Source organism: Talpa occidentalis, unplaced genomic scaffold (assembly GCF_014898055.3).
Source record: "Talpa occidentalis isolate TD23 unplaced genomic scaffold, MPIMG_talOcc4v2.1 talOcc4.15, whole genome shotgun sequence".
Lineage (NCBI taxonomy): Eukaryota > Metazoa > Chordata > Mammalia > Eulipotyphla > Talpidae > Talpa > Talpa occidentalis.
Genome location: NW_023601543.1, coordinates 77,922,610 through 77,936,556, shown reverse-complemented (window position 1 = coordinate 77,936,556; position 13,947 = coordinate 77,922,610). Strand labels below are relative to the sequence as shown.

At 38.1% G+C, this 13,947-nt stretch overlaps 1 protein-coding gene across 4 annotated transcripts in view; it reads left to right on the top strand.

Annotated features, from left to right (window-relative positions):
* CNKSR2 (connector enhancer of kinase suppressor of Ras 2) overlaps positions 1 to 13,947 on the top strand; it is a 238,242-nt gene that overhangs the window by 187,241 nt on the left and 37,054 nt on the right. For all 4 annotated transcript variants that reach the window (XM_037512621.1, XM_037512620.1, XM_037512618.1 and 1 more), the window contains 3 exons: positions 3,684 to 3,751; positions 9,705 to 9,805; positions 12,451 to 12,997. In XM_037512621.1, the coding sequence (XP_037368518.1) occupies positions 3,684 to 3,751; positions 9,705 to 9,805; positions 12,451 to 12,997 (716 nt within the window). The remainder of the gene's footprint in view (positions 1 to 3,683; positions 3,752 to 9,704; positions 9,806 to 12,450; positions 12,998 to 13,947) is intronic.

The window sequence follows — 13,947 nt, the reverse complement described above, 5'->3', positions numbered from 1 at the left end:
TGCTAATCAGGGTCTTTTTAAGCTCAGAAAATTGTTCAAAAATGCATTTATATAAGCTATATAAGCCTTCTTGGGCTCCATTCCCCACCCTGTGTTAGCAATCAATTCAGAGGCATGTGGGATCACTGCTCTTTCCTAAATCTCCTATGAATCTCTCTGGTGTAGTATATCACAGAAGCAGCTAAACCAAACTTGTGTATTTCATTTTGTTACTTTTTCTTAGCAATGTGTCAAAGGAAAAAAAAATGAATCGGATCAAATATGTCATCTGCACATCGTAAATTCAGGAGTGGTATTTTATGTAAGCTTGGCCATGGTGCTCTACAACTTTCAGAATTAATTATCTTGAAATATTGAATCTTTTTTCAAATTTAAGTACAACAGGCCTTTATTGTTTGGTTGTTCTTCCTTTCTCATAATCATATTCCTGATGTCTGCTTTTAATAGGCTAGTTTAAAAAAAATTACTTGCTGTAGAAAGGGGGAGAGTCAGAGCTGGAAATATTCACAGAGGTAATGATAGGGAGAAACACCCTGCAACAACTTTGTTCAATAACCTCATTGTTACATAAGAGCAAGATGATCTGGGTGTTGGTTTGTTCTATAAGTAATATTTTAAAGGTATATACCTAAATATTCAAGAGATGACGTATTTATAATTATACTACTATAATAAATATAAATATATGCTTTATTTATTTCATAATTTCTAAAGCATGATCATATATATTTTTAATACAGTGCTAGTTGTTATAGGACCTGGTAAATGGGATCATCATTAAGTTTTATTTTTCTCTATAAAATCACACGCACACAACCATACATATACCCAAGTATATGTATGTATACATAGAATAAAGTATATGTATATATACATGGAATACTAAAATCTCACCTTCTATTTTTTGGACAGCTATAGTTTGATTGTGGGGTAATTTGCAAAAACACTTTTGAGCACCCCACCACCATCCATCTGTTCCCTCAGAAATGAGCATTGAAACATTAAAAAAAAAAAAATTGGCCAATCTGTGAAATCTGTGGGAAGAAAACAAAACATCATGTTTCTCAAGTATTCTGAGACTTATTTACTGAATTCATTTGGCCCATGTATTCCTTATCATGTCAGCACAGATGTCCCTTTGATTGTGAAGACTCACCAGTTTCTATTTGGTAATTATTATTGGTACATTTCTCCCATGGTTCTTATTTTTTCATTCTCAATATGTTATTCTCTGTTATTGACAACCTCAGTGGAATGTTCTCTGTAGGCCCAATATCCCCTTACTTATATTTTCTTGTTGTAAAGAATTGGTGAAATGGTAAGATAATAAATTTAAATCAAATAATAAAGAACTCCCCCATCAATATGTTTGAAAAGATTCTAAATTCAATACTTATATCCGTAATCACTATATCTTAAAATAGATTCCCCCATCCCTTGACACCTTTGATACTCTAATTCTTTACCTCCCTTTTATTTTTTAAATAATACTTGCTGCTACTTGACATGCGTTTATTTGTATCTCTATTCATTGTCTTCACTAAGATGTAGGCATCATGAAGGAAGAGATTGTTTTGTTATCTCTGCAACTTCAGTGCGTAGAACAGTACCTGAAACACATGGGGTTTCAATAAACATTTCTTGACTCAGTTAATGCATATGTGTCTGCCATTTGTAACATTCTATAAATATCAAATCATAGCTGAGGTATTAAAGACGAGTTTATCTATGACAACCCCATCACCTGTGTCATGTTCAGCCTTTTGTGGCTGTCTGAAGCGGCTTTAGTTTATCCACACACTTTAGGAAGAGTTTTTATTAGAAACAGAATTTTTCTTTCTGAAAGTAGTTTGATTTTTCAATTGTCTTGGGAAATTTAGCGGTTCTGAAACACAATGAAGGCAGAAATTGTGTCTTATTCATTGCTGTACCCCTAAAACATAGCTCATCATTAATCACATAACAAGCACTTAGTAAATGTTCTTTCATTTGAATGAAATCTAATTTATTCAAACATTTATTTAATTTATTTAAATAAATGAAAAATTGAGGAAACCTGTTTTTAGTTTCATCTCATAAAGACCTCATGTTCTTTAGACTTCTAATAAAATGAAATTTCAGTGATATTTTTTAAATTAGTAGGTATAAGGTACTGGATTAAAATTTAATAGTAAATGTTCATTTTCACCCAAAAAGCATAAGGCCAGCCTTTTCCACAAGTTGTGCTAAGATTTGTCTTGTAGTACAAATTCAACCCCTTTCTCACTACAAATGACCTATGGGCTACATTTTAATTTTGACCTTTTACTAATGATTAGAATCATCTTTTAAAGGTTACTTGTCATGAAGTTGACTTCTTGACTTATAGTTTGTAATTTTCTGGAGTGTGTGTTTGTATACCGTGCTGCTGAATTCATTTACTCAATCTTTATTTCATATCTGCTCTACTCCTTTCTTCAATTCCCAAATATAGGTAAAGTGATAATTACATTGTAACTTTTGTCAAGATGAAGTTGGGCTTTAAGTGACTTATTCTTAAAATTAAAGCTTAAATTTCCACGGATGCAATTTTGTCTATTAGAGACACAACTTTCCTCCCTTTTCAAGATATTCTAAGCATCTGGCACACAGTTAACATCCCTTGGCATAAATGATGACATGTATGCCACCTCAAAGAATTCATCTTCCACTTAACAGGTGCGATGCACTCTTAAGAGAAAAAAATTATAAAACACAGTTTTTTCTTAAAAATATATCTCAATCAGATTATTCCACCATTTAATGATGTTTATTATACTAGTGATCCCAAGCTTACTCAAGCTAGTTTGGAAGGCAGGTTCTTTCTTAATTTCTTATTCAGGAAAGTTTATGGCTCTTAGATCGTTCACTATTCACCAGTGGGAATTTTCAGATTAGAGATTTCGTGATTTGATAATCTGATGCAGTGTGAACATTTGGAATGATGAAAGACCAGGTGGGACAAAAAAATGGACATTGAAATAAAGCTTTGAAATGGACGGTCTCTTATATTAGCAGTAGGAAAGATCTAAGATTTAGTTTTAGGTTATTTTTGTTCCTGGTTTATTCTTTCTTGTGTTTAAATAGAAGTTAAAATTGTATATGCTCGTATCTTTGTGCATCTAAAACCCATGTATTTAGAGACAAAATTTTTAAATACTCCAGTTATGTATTTCTCCTTGGATCATTAAACTTAAATGAGCTTCTTCAAAGCTAGTATTTTATAGTAAAACTTATTTTGACAGGAAACGTCCATAGCTTTTTCCCTTGCCAGGACAAATTATATCTGATGGTTAAATATCTCTAAAGGAACATTTGATCTGAAGAAACAACAGAAATGTTTGGAATGCTCGTGTATTGGGAACAACAAAATTAACAGGACTTCGGGCATCTTAAAACCCTTTCCATTACAAACATTAACAAGTGTGTGCTAAAGACTTCTATTGAAATAGCATCTTTGCTGTGGGAGCAGGTTTTTGTACTACAGCACATTGCAGCTTGAGGGAAGAATAAATGTGTCCAGGGTAGCAAAGGACATACCTTTATGTGGGGTTATTTCATGTATTCTTAGACATCTTAAAATAATTATTTCTAAGTAAACTATGATAAATTAAGTTACTTTGTTACTGATTTTAATATTGAGGTTTGTTTTTTTTTTTTTTCAGGTGGCTTAACAGAATTAATATGCTAACTGCAGGATATGCAGAAAGAGAGAGGATTAAACAAGAACAAGGTAAGGAAATACTGTTTTTTACAATTGATAGGCTTTTGTTCGTGCTGCGATCTTGTACTGTTGCCACTTGAGAAAATGCATATGTCAGTTCATAGTTATTTCTCTTCTGAACACTTAAATTCAAACCAAAGCATCTTACAGGTAAGGTTTTTTTAATTTAAACAGATAGGGAATAAACTCAACTATTTGGGGTAGGTATGTGGAATTCTATCCTATTTGTTACCTTCTCCTTCACCCTATTTCCTATGGTGGAAAAAATCTTAAAAATTTAAAAGTCCATAACCAGTCCTATGTATTGAACCAAGTCCAGGTCCTTGATGTTGAGTTATTTTTCTCTGCTTAGTAGTTTCATAGCCATTTAAGTGGCCTTTCTTGCAGAGAACTCAAGTGGATAACCCCTTCTTCCATAAATGATCTCATTTGGTTATGTTCTTCAGTTCTTTAACTATGTAACTGTAATGTTATGGAACTTGCCGTGGTATCGACACCAGATTTATAAAGCATAATGTCATGATGTAGTATTGAAATCTTAATGAAAGCTGTGGTCGCCATTCTGAAGTGGTTTTACCTTTCCCAAAGGGAGTTTGTGGTACATCCTTTATAAGGAAATTTTTTGAGACAGCCTAAAGTTAAAAGAACTCTACAGATTTATAGACATAAAACATATTTCTAGTCATGTCTGCAGTAGGCATAACCTGTTTTTTGATGTGGATATTCTAAAGCCTTGTCTCCGCTGAGCAAAACCTTAGCCAAAACTTTAAAACCTCTAAAAACTAAAGGTGAGAGAGGTCTAAAGAGGATAACCAGATCCCAAAACCAGTCTGTCAGCAAATGTTTAGGGAGGGCATCTATGGACCATAAAGTTGCCATCACAACTGCTCAGCTCTACTGTTGAGGCACAGAGTCAGCCATAGGCATACAAAGGGGTGTGACTGTGCACCATAAAGCTTTGGTTATAGACGCTGGCCATGAATTTCATGTCATTTTTTGTGTTTTGAGAAGTATTATTCTTTTGAACTTCTTTTTGCCATTTGAAAATATGAAAACCGTTCTTGAGCCACAGGCCGTATAAAAACAGAAAGCCTCATTTGGCTGCAGGCCATAGTTTACCAACCCCTGGTTTAGAGCCATGGAGAGAATGTGGGTAGATGGAGCGCACAATGCAGGGTGAGGGTACAGGGCAGGAAGATTTCAAAGAAATAGCAAAATATGGCTCCTACCAATGGAATTGAACATTTTGTTGAGGATCTCAAAAATGCATACTTGAAATTGCTCAAGGAAAGTTAAAGAGCAATGTAAAGTAAATGAATAGTAATTTTTGCACAAAGTGCAGCTGATTTTTAAAAATGTGCTAAGTAAATACAAAATTAAAAAAAAAAAAAATGCCTGAGGAGGAAACAGATTAGTGAGAAAATGCTTGCTGGAGAAAGTGATCAGAGAGCCCAATGTCAAGTCAGCAGTGGAGAGGAGAGGAGATAGTTGATTCAAGAAAGTATTTCTGTGTGGGGACTTCAGGCAGCACTCTTAATTATGTCCAGGTGAAGTAAGCACCTGTCCTGCCTGAAATTACATGGTATTAAAAGTAGAAAACATCCTAGTACAATACATAAAGTAAAACATGAGGAAGTACAGTTCAAGTTCCTTGGGAATGAGCCTGGAGAGATTCCTTCTAAGCAGGGATGGGAAATGACTTTATGTTGGCTCTGTTGTCAGAACCGAGTCTCGAAAATGGGAGGGATTTGGAGCCAAGAAGAAAAAAAAAAAAAAAAAAAAAAATTCCTGGGAATGCAAACAGCCTGCATACTTCCACAAATAACGTGGAAGCGCTCCCATCAAATCAGTGTGCCCAGGCAGCATTCTGCAATATGAGGCCAGTTATTAAGTCATATTTCTTCATTGTTCAAAGCTTTTACCTCACCTTTATTCTTTAATTGAATTTTTAGGCCTAAATTTGTGGTTTAAAAACAATACCAACCTTCCTTTTTAAATTTCTTTAAAAGGCTTAAACCTTTCTTTGAAGGTGCATAGAGAGTTTTTAATTTTTTGCAGATATAAGAGTTAGAAGTGTGGGCAATGGACTGATAGGAAGATGAATCTTTGAATAAAATCAGTTTGCATGAATAAGGAAGCTTGAATTTTCAGGCTTACCTTCTGTATTTTATCACTCAGCATTATTTTGAAGCTGAGCATGGTCTTCATTTTAGTGAATTTCCTTTGTCCTTGGTGCTATATAACCAAATCACATTATGGATGAAAGAACTGGTAAGTTATATCACATGCAAGTTCCAAAATGTGTTCATTCCCTGGATTCCTGCTGCCCCTGGTCTGCATGTGAGTATATATCTTAGTGCCTCCAGGAGTGTGGTAGACAATCTTAGACAGGAGGTAATAGTTACAATTCAAGTCTCTCTTGCTAAATACAGTGCAACCTGAATCTCTCAAATACTTTTTTTAAAAAGATTTATTTATTTATTTATTTATACAAGCACTGGGTACAGTCAGAGGCGCTGGAGGGTGAGAGAATTCACCAGAGCCAGAGCAGGGAACAGAACAGGCAGAAGGACAGAAGTACACTGCTGAGGGGAGCAGCGGGCAGCAGGAGAGGTCTGCGCGCCATGTGGGACCCTCGTCTGGCGGCCAGGGATCAAACCGGCGCTGCAGAGGCTGCGGGCAGCTTCACAGCCCAGTGCTCAACCGCTGCGCCACCAGCGGAGGCCCAATCTCTGAAATAATTTAGATTTCCACATGGAGTGTATGTTCCTCGGGCTCTTTAACATAGGTCAGAAACTTACTAGCTTCCTACCTTTCTGCACGGATGATTAGATCTAAGTGTAGTCTCGGTAGGAAAGTATTGCATGCACGTGTCTGCTCCACACTTTTGTAGTTATTTAATAGCTCCTGAGCACAATTCTCAGTACAGAAGTTAAACTTCATACAAAATATAGCTCTTGGAGAATTGGGAGTATTTCACAAAAATACAAAGGAGTAACTGCCAAATGCTGTTTCTATTTAAATATCCAGGGCAACTTGGAAATGACTCTGGCTTAAATATAAGTTTGGTGAATTGCTGGCTTTACAGAAGTGGGGTGGGGTTCTGTGGGGTTCTGTGTCATTGTTCCTTGTTGTACTTAGAGAAAACAGGGTCATACTAAATTCTGCCCAGATCACAATTTGGCTAATGGTCTGCTTATCATTTTTCTATATCTTTTCAGCTTGAAGTCAGTTATTCATGATACATTATCTTCAGTTACATATAAGGATTTTGTAAAGCTTTAATCACATAAAAAATAGTAAAATGTATTTATTTGATAGTTCTAGATGAAAAAGTCATTTTTTTCTCAAATTATCCATTTGCATCATCATGAGAGGTAAAGGAGAAATTCTTTTTTAGTAATGGCACTGTTTATGCATGTTTAGTTACTTATAAAGTTAAATATCACTGCAAGAGACGTTAAAAGAATCCATTTGTTTTGTGCTTTATGGAGAGCTAGAAAAAATGAATTAATTTGCTCTTAGAATGAAATCAGACTAGTTTCAGCTTCTGAGCCACAGTAAGCCTGTAATTTTCATAAACCCAAAATGGGCTGACTAAATTTTTTACATACCCTGTTGTCTGGCCCTTCTCTTTCAAAGACACAGAGCTTAATGTGAAAATGAAGTTAATTTACAAAATGAAGTTAATTTCAGTCTTTTGTTTGGTAACCCAAGAAAACTTTAGATTGATGGTGCTTTTTAATAAACCCAAGAATTACATCAAATAGTGCCTAGAATTTGTCCTAATTTATCTAGGAAAGAGAAGAGAGAAGCTCCAAAATCTTTCTCGTGTAGTGATAGCTAAAGAGATCTTAATAACATGTCTCCTTCCCAGTGTGCTAACAAGAACCACTTGAGGTGCTAACTCCTTGAAAGTCCGAGTTATCAATGCAGACATCAAGGAGAAACACAGCACAGGTGCCACAGTTTCTGGAACTAGTGGGCAGGGTAAGAACAGAGTGCTCTTAGCAAGCCCACTACTTGGGGGTGAGACAGGGGTGCTTAGTCCCTTCACCTCCAGCAGTGATTTCATCGTAGTATTTCAAGCTCCCACAATACCTTTAGAAATCACACAGCTTTAGAAATAACTTTTTGTTGCTAGAACTTGCTACAAGAAAAAACTAGTGTCTTCAAAGAGGAACACAAGGTATTTCTCTCCTGTGTGATCTGGGTCAGATTGTCCTGGCATGCTACCTACAAATACACCCAAGATCTGGGCATCCTCATATTTAAATTTTCAAATTGCAAGACGCTTTAACATATTTTACCTTATTTAACACCCTCACTGCACACACAGCTCTGAAAGGTGGTTATTAGCCCCTTTTTACAGGTGACAGAACAGACTCGGAGAGATTAAGTAACCATCACGAGAGCACAGAGACTGTAAGTGGTGCAGCCAAGAATTGAACCTCATCTGCCCGAGTATATAGTTCGGGGTTTTTTCACCAGCGTTTTCCGGACCCATTTCTGCACAACTATGTCAATTCATATTTGAGGGAAGGCTCAAATCACCAGCATGTTCCAATATAAAAAAAAAACAGACATGAAATTTAAATTAACAACTCCTAGCTTATCTTTTATATTTTCAATGCCCTTGTATTTTGAGGCCTGAATATAATAGACAATTTATTTTACTCCTGATGTCCATTGCGAAAGAATTTCAATTCACAATAGTCAGTTATAGAGCATCAGCAGGAGGATGAATAAAAGGATCGTAATATTTGCCACATTAAACTCTCTCTTGCTACGTCATACAAATCCAGTGACTTAGCCTTCACAGATTTAAGGCAAGACAATTTCCTAGTTCAAATTCCAGTTCTTCTGCATTCTGTTCAGCATATAGTAAAGACCTAATATATGTTAGCTATCCTTAAATGATATTAATCAGCACCACAAGGAAAATACTACAATAGGGGAATTCCTGGATGGAGATGGGTTCGGTAAAAATATGCATTGTGATTTTTTTCACCTAAACCTGAATATTAGTTAAGGCTTGTAATGTCTCTTGTGATTTAGGTTTTTATTAAACGAAAGAACTTTTTGTTTTAGTCCTTTTTCACCCAAAATTCGTATGGGTAATACTTCTAAGTTTTGTCTTCTGTGTCATGTAAAGAATTAACCCAACAGTTACAAGGCAATTGAGATGTTTGCAGAACAGATTCTGATTATTAGCCTTCCAGCTGTATTTTACTTCTTCAAAAATTGTATATCTCAAGAGTTCCTTCCCCTCCCTCTTACCTGAGGTCTACCAAGTCACTTTGTCTGGCAGCTTATGCTTTCTGCCCTTTTAAGTAGTTCTAGAAGTTTGGAACTTGCAGCCCACATCACCAGATTTGCCCTTTTGCATTTGGCAAGAATCAGGATTTGCCATATGTTTCCAAGGAGAGGTGGGAGTATGGTGTTATAGAGATTCATGTTAACATGACTCTTTTGGAAAGAGTGATTGTTAGATAACCAGCAAATCGAAGCCAAAGAGAACTAAGAACATTGCTTTTGGAGCTGTTTATAAAGTCTGTGGCAGTATAAGTACTGCTTTTCTTTAAGAATGCATCTTTAGGATAAAATGATACACCTTTAAGTGACATCATTCATTAGTCGAAGTTTCAGAATAATTTTGTTTGGAATCGGAAACATCCTAAATCTGATTCGTTTTCAGTATCTTTTTTGTAACTCCTAAAGACTGTGGCTATATATAATTCTTACTTTAAAAGAAGGTTGGAATTGAGTGATTATACGCTTCCTTCCTCTTTAACACCTAGCTGAAAATAAAAGTTGGTGGGCCTGGGGTAGAGGGTGCTGGGGAGCAAGTTGTAGGGTTGGAATTTTAATTTTATTTTGTAAGCTGGTAGCATGTAATTCTGAAAATATGGCCAGAAATGTTTAGTAGAATGTTGATGTATCCATGTGTATGGATTTTCAGATTACTGGAGTGAGAGTGACAAGGAAGAAGCTGATACTCCGTCGACACCCAAACAGGACAGCCCTCCACCCCCCTACGATACATACCCACGGCCTCCCTCTGTAAGTTGCCATACGAGTGTACTTAATATCACATCAGATTCTTTGATCTGAAACATCCCTTTTTATGTTTTAAAAAAAAATGTAGTGAAATTGAGTGTTAATGACCTCACATTTCTTAGGGAGGAAGAAAATAGGAAATGTAAAAGCAAAAAGGAATGACCATTTAAGGTTACAAACAAAATTTAACCAGGAGAAATAATCACCATGGATTTCAGGCATAATAAATATCTGACCAGCTTTATTAAGAAAATACACTGTCAGAGTAGTTTTCGTGGAAATAGTGACAATAAAAGGTGTTTCCTTAGGAAAAAAGATATATAAATTGACCTGTATTCACATTAATAAAGTTAATTCTTTTGTCCTTTAGAAGCAACTCATAAAAATTAATATTTTATCTGTATTGAACATGTTTGTCATTAGCTTTTTAGACAGCCAGGGGGTCTGGTTGAATGTGTGTGTTTCGTGGTGCCCCAGACTTCTTAAACCTGTAGAAATTACCCTGTGTATGGACTGTACTTTGATCTGTTGATGGGTAAACAGCTGCCCTGGTTTGCTTGTGACTACCCTGCTTTATGCCCTTTTCCCATCAGAATTATCGAGCGTGTCTCGGTAGTGTCCCAGTTCAGACTGCACAGTACCAGAAGAGTCAGTTCTGCCTATCTTGGGACTGAGTCTTCCACATAGGAAATAGAAGCTAGATTTAGGTGACAATAGCCAACCTAATTCCACCGCCCTATTACTCCAGGGAATTCTTAATAAGAAAGACATTATGCAAGGTATTGATACAATTCTCTACCACTTCTCAACTGTGGCTTTGAATAAGAATCACTTCTGGAACATTTTAGAAATGCCGATGCTCAGGCCAATCCATACATATTAAATCAGAATATTTGGGACAGCAGATAGCTTACTGGACCAGGCAGCCCGGTGAAATTTTTTGAGAAGAGGGACCCTTTTCTGTTCATCTGCATATTTCCATGGCCTCACAGAGCACAGGCACTTATTTACTGAATCAGTATTTCTGAAATAAATGAATGAGCACTTTTAGCTAAAAGGAAAACCGTATTTTTAATGAAAATGTTTGATGACGGTGTCTCTTATCTAAGGAGCACGGGAAAAACATCAGGGAGAATGGAGAATTGTTCCCGTCTGTGTGCTCATTTCTTTAATAAATGCTGTGGTTTCCCTAGCACATCAGACTGCAGGGATGAGCTATGGAAATGAAACAGTGAAGTCAGTGACGAGCTATAGTTTATCATATTTTTCCTCTTTCCCTCAAACTTCAGGCTCTGAATAACTCCTTTAAAATACTTATAAGAGGAAGAAAGGAAAACTGCAGCTTCACCAAATAGCTCTTTAATTACACAATTTGTGAATTTTTTTAAAGATCTATTTATTTATGCATACAAGAACTGGGGTACAGGCAGAGGTGTGGGGGAGTGAGAAGACCCACCGGAGACAGAGTGGGGAACAGAGCAGGCAGACTGACTGAAATACACTGCTGAGGGGAGCAGCGGGCAAGACAGGAGAGGTCTGCTGCGCCATGTGGGTAACTCCCTGGCCGGTGATCAAACTCGTGCTGCCGTGGCTGCGGATAGCTTCATAGGTTGTGTTTTAATCCCTTGAGCCACCAGGGAGGCCCCATCTGTGAATTTTAAGAAGGAAACTATTCACAGTGTCACTGACATGGAAAGATGAGCTAATGCCCACAGACGGTGACCCGTAACTTCCTCACCTTTACCAGAGGGACCGCACGCACATCACCTAAGCTGGACCTGTCTTGCCTGATACCTCTGTCCCGTGCTCAACCATCGCACAAAACAAATCTGCCTCATCCTGCCAGAAAGGGCCTTGGACTGGTGTGTTCACCCCAGAGCTAGAGGAAGGTTGTCCCGCATGGACGTCTGCAAGCCTCTCACAACATTCACCTGATGCCAGTCCTTTTTCTTAGTTGCGCTTTGTGCTGTAACGTAAATTCCCAAACTCTAAATTCCAGTGATAAAATATCCCATTTTTCTTTTGTGTTTACGTACCCCGCGATCCCTACGCGCCAGGCAGATGCTCATCCCCATCAGGGTAGAATCTTATCCTGCCTGCTCTTTTAACCCCTTAGAGAGTGCCATCGAATTGGCAAGGCCAGAAGAAAGCATTTCCGTGGCACCCATAGGGACAGTCTTTATGGAAAAAAAAAAGGAAGGACTCTGTCCAGTGATATCCAAAAGCCTCTCTCCTGGCCCTAACTCCCAAACTGCACAACATAAAATAATATAGATGTTCACGATGTGAAAATATGAATTTGGCAGCAGTTCTTCAGGATTTCAAATACAGAGATTTGTAAACTTTGGGGTTATTTTGGTTGCTGAATACTGCTTACATAAGCGCTCACTTTTTCCTGTGCTTTCATCATTGTAAAATTTTGCATCCATAGGTCAGATTTTTCATGAGAACCCAGTATAGCTGCATTTCAGTGTAGCCGTGCATCTCTTAAAATTCAATCTGGGGCCTAACTTTGAGACGTCTGAGAACTGTTGCCGGGTCATTAACTTGACCAGCAGATGTTACCTGGTAGCAGCCTAATGCGCGTGTGTTCTTTGGCGGTGGAAATGATATTTCTGTAGACACTGACCTGCGGCTCCTTCCCACAGATGAGCTGCGCCAGTCCTTACGTGGAAGCCAAGCACAGCCGGCTCTCCTCCACGGAGACCTCTCAGTCACAGTCCTCCCATGAGGAGTTTCGCCAGGAAGTGACTGGGAGCAGTGCAGTGTCCCCCATCCGCAAGACGGCCAGTCAGCGCCGCTCCTGGCAGGATTTAATTGAGACGCCCCTGACCAGCTCCGGATTGCACTATCTCCAGACTCTGCCCCTGGAGGACTCCGTCTTCTCTGACTCCGCGGCCATCTCCCCGGAGCACCGGCGGCAGTCCACCCTTCCCACGCAGAAGTGCCACCTCCAGGATCACTACGGGCCGTACCCCTTGGCTGAGAGCGAGCGGATGCAAGTGCTAAACGGCAACGGGGGCAAGCCTCGAAGCTTCACTCTGCCTCGAGATAGCGGGTTCAACCACTGCTGTCTGAATGCGCCAGTTAGTGCCTGTGACCCGCAGGATGACGTGCAGCCCACAGAGGTGGAGGAAGAGGAGGAGGAGGAGGAGGAGGAAGGGGAGGCAGCAGGGGAAAACATAGGAGACAAAAGTAAGTATGTTGATGGAGATTCTTAGCCTGTGTACACAGAGTTCTAACTTTTCCAAATTTCTTGTTTTACGGTAATAGTATTTTATTTTCCCTAAATAATGGTCTTTCCGCATAGGAAGTTAGGTGCCTCTTGATGTCCTGCTTTCAGAATATCACTAAATTGGGGGAAAATGATGAGCAATGAATCCTATATCCCAGGACATCCATAGTAAGAGCAAATCATTTTGTTCTCCAGTCACTCATTGCCTTTTAAGGTGAATGATATTCATTTCTTTTTCTTCCTCCTCTTACCCACTTTTCTCTCACTGGCATGCATCATCCCTTTGGTCCACAGTCATTGCCTTCTGAGTTTGGGTTAAGAAACTATAAATGGTTCAAACAGGATGTTATCAGAGCCTTGGTTGCGTCAGTGAATACACACACACACACACACACACACACACACACAGAGTCATCATTCTACATATACAAATATAACTTCCCTTTTCACTGCTAGAAAATTCCAGGGGAAAATCCAAAAGGGTTTGTCCAAGAAGAAATTTCCCATAGCATTTCTGTCCATTTGAAATAGCCTATTTCGTTTCTAGAAACCCATTTGCTGAAAGCATTTATCTGCTCTCTTGTTAAGTATGTTGATTGCAAAACTCAATTTGTGAATCAACTCTTAAGAGAGACAAGTCAATTAAATAACTTCTGTCTTGTTGGCATTAAGAATATGTTTACTGGTTATGGAGTTCTTTATCCAACATGCCATGCCAAGCATCTGTTTCTAACTAATGTGATTCACCAGGCCAGAAACCCAGGCTACTTTTAGGGAAGGGCTATAACTCAGTTGTTTTAGTAAGAAAGCACACCTAGGCCTGGCTCTAAGTCCTGAATGTAAAATACCAAAAATATATAGCTTAGAAAAATAGTATGAAACTATTTGCATCTCTTTATTCAAAACAAAG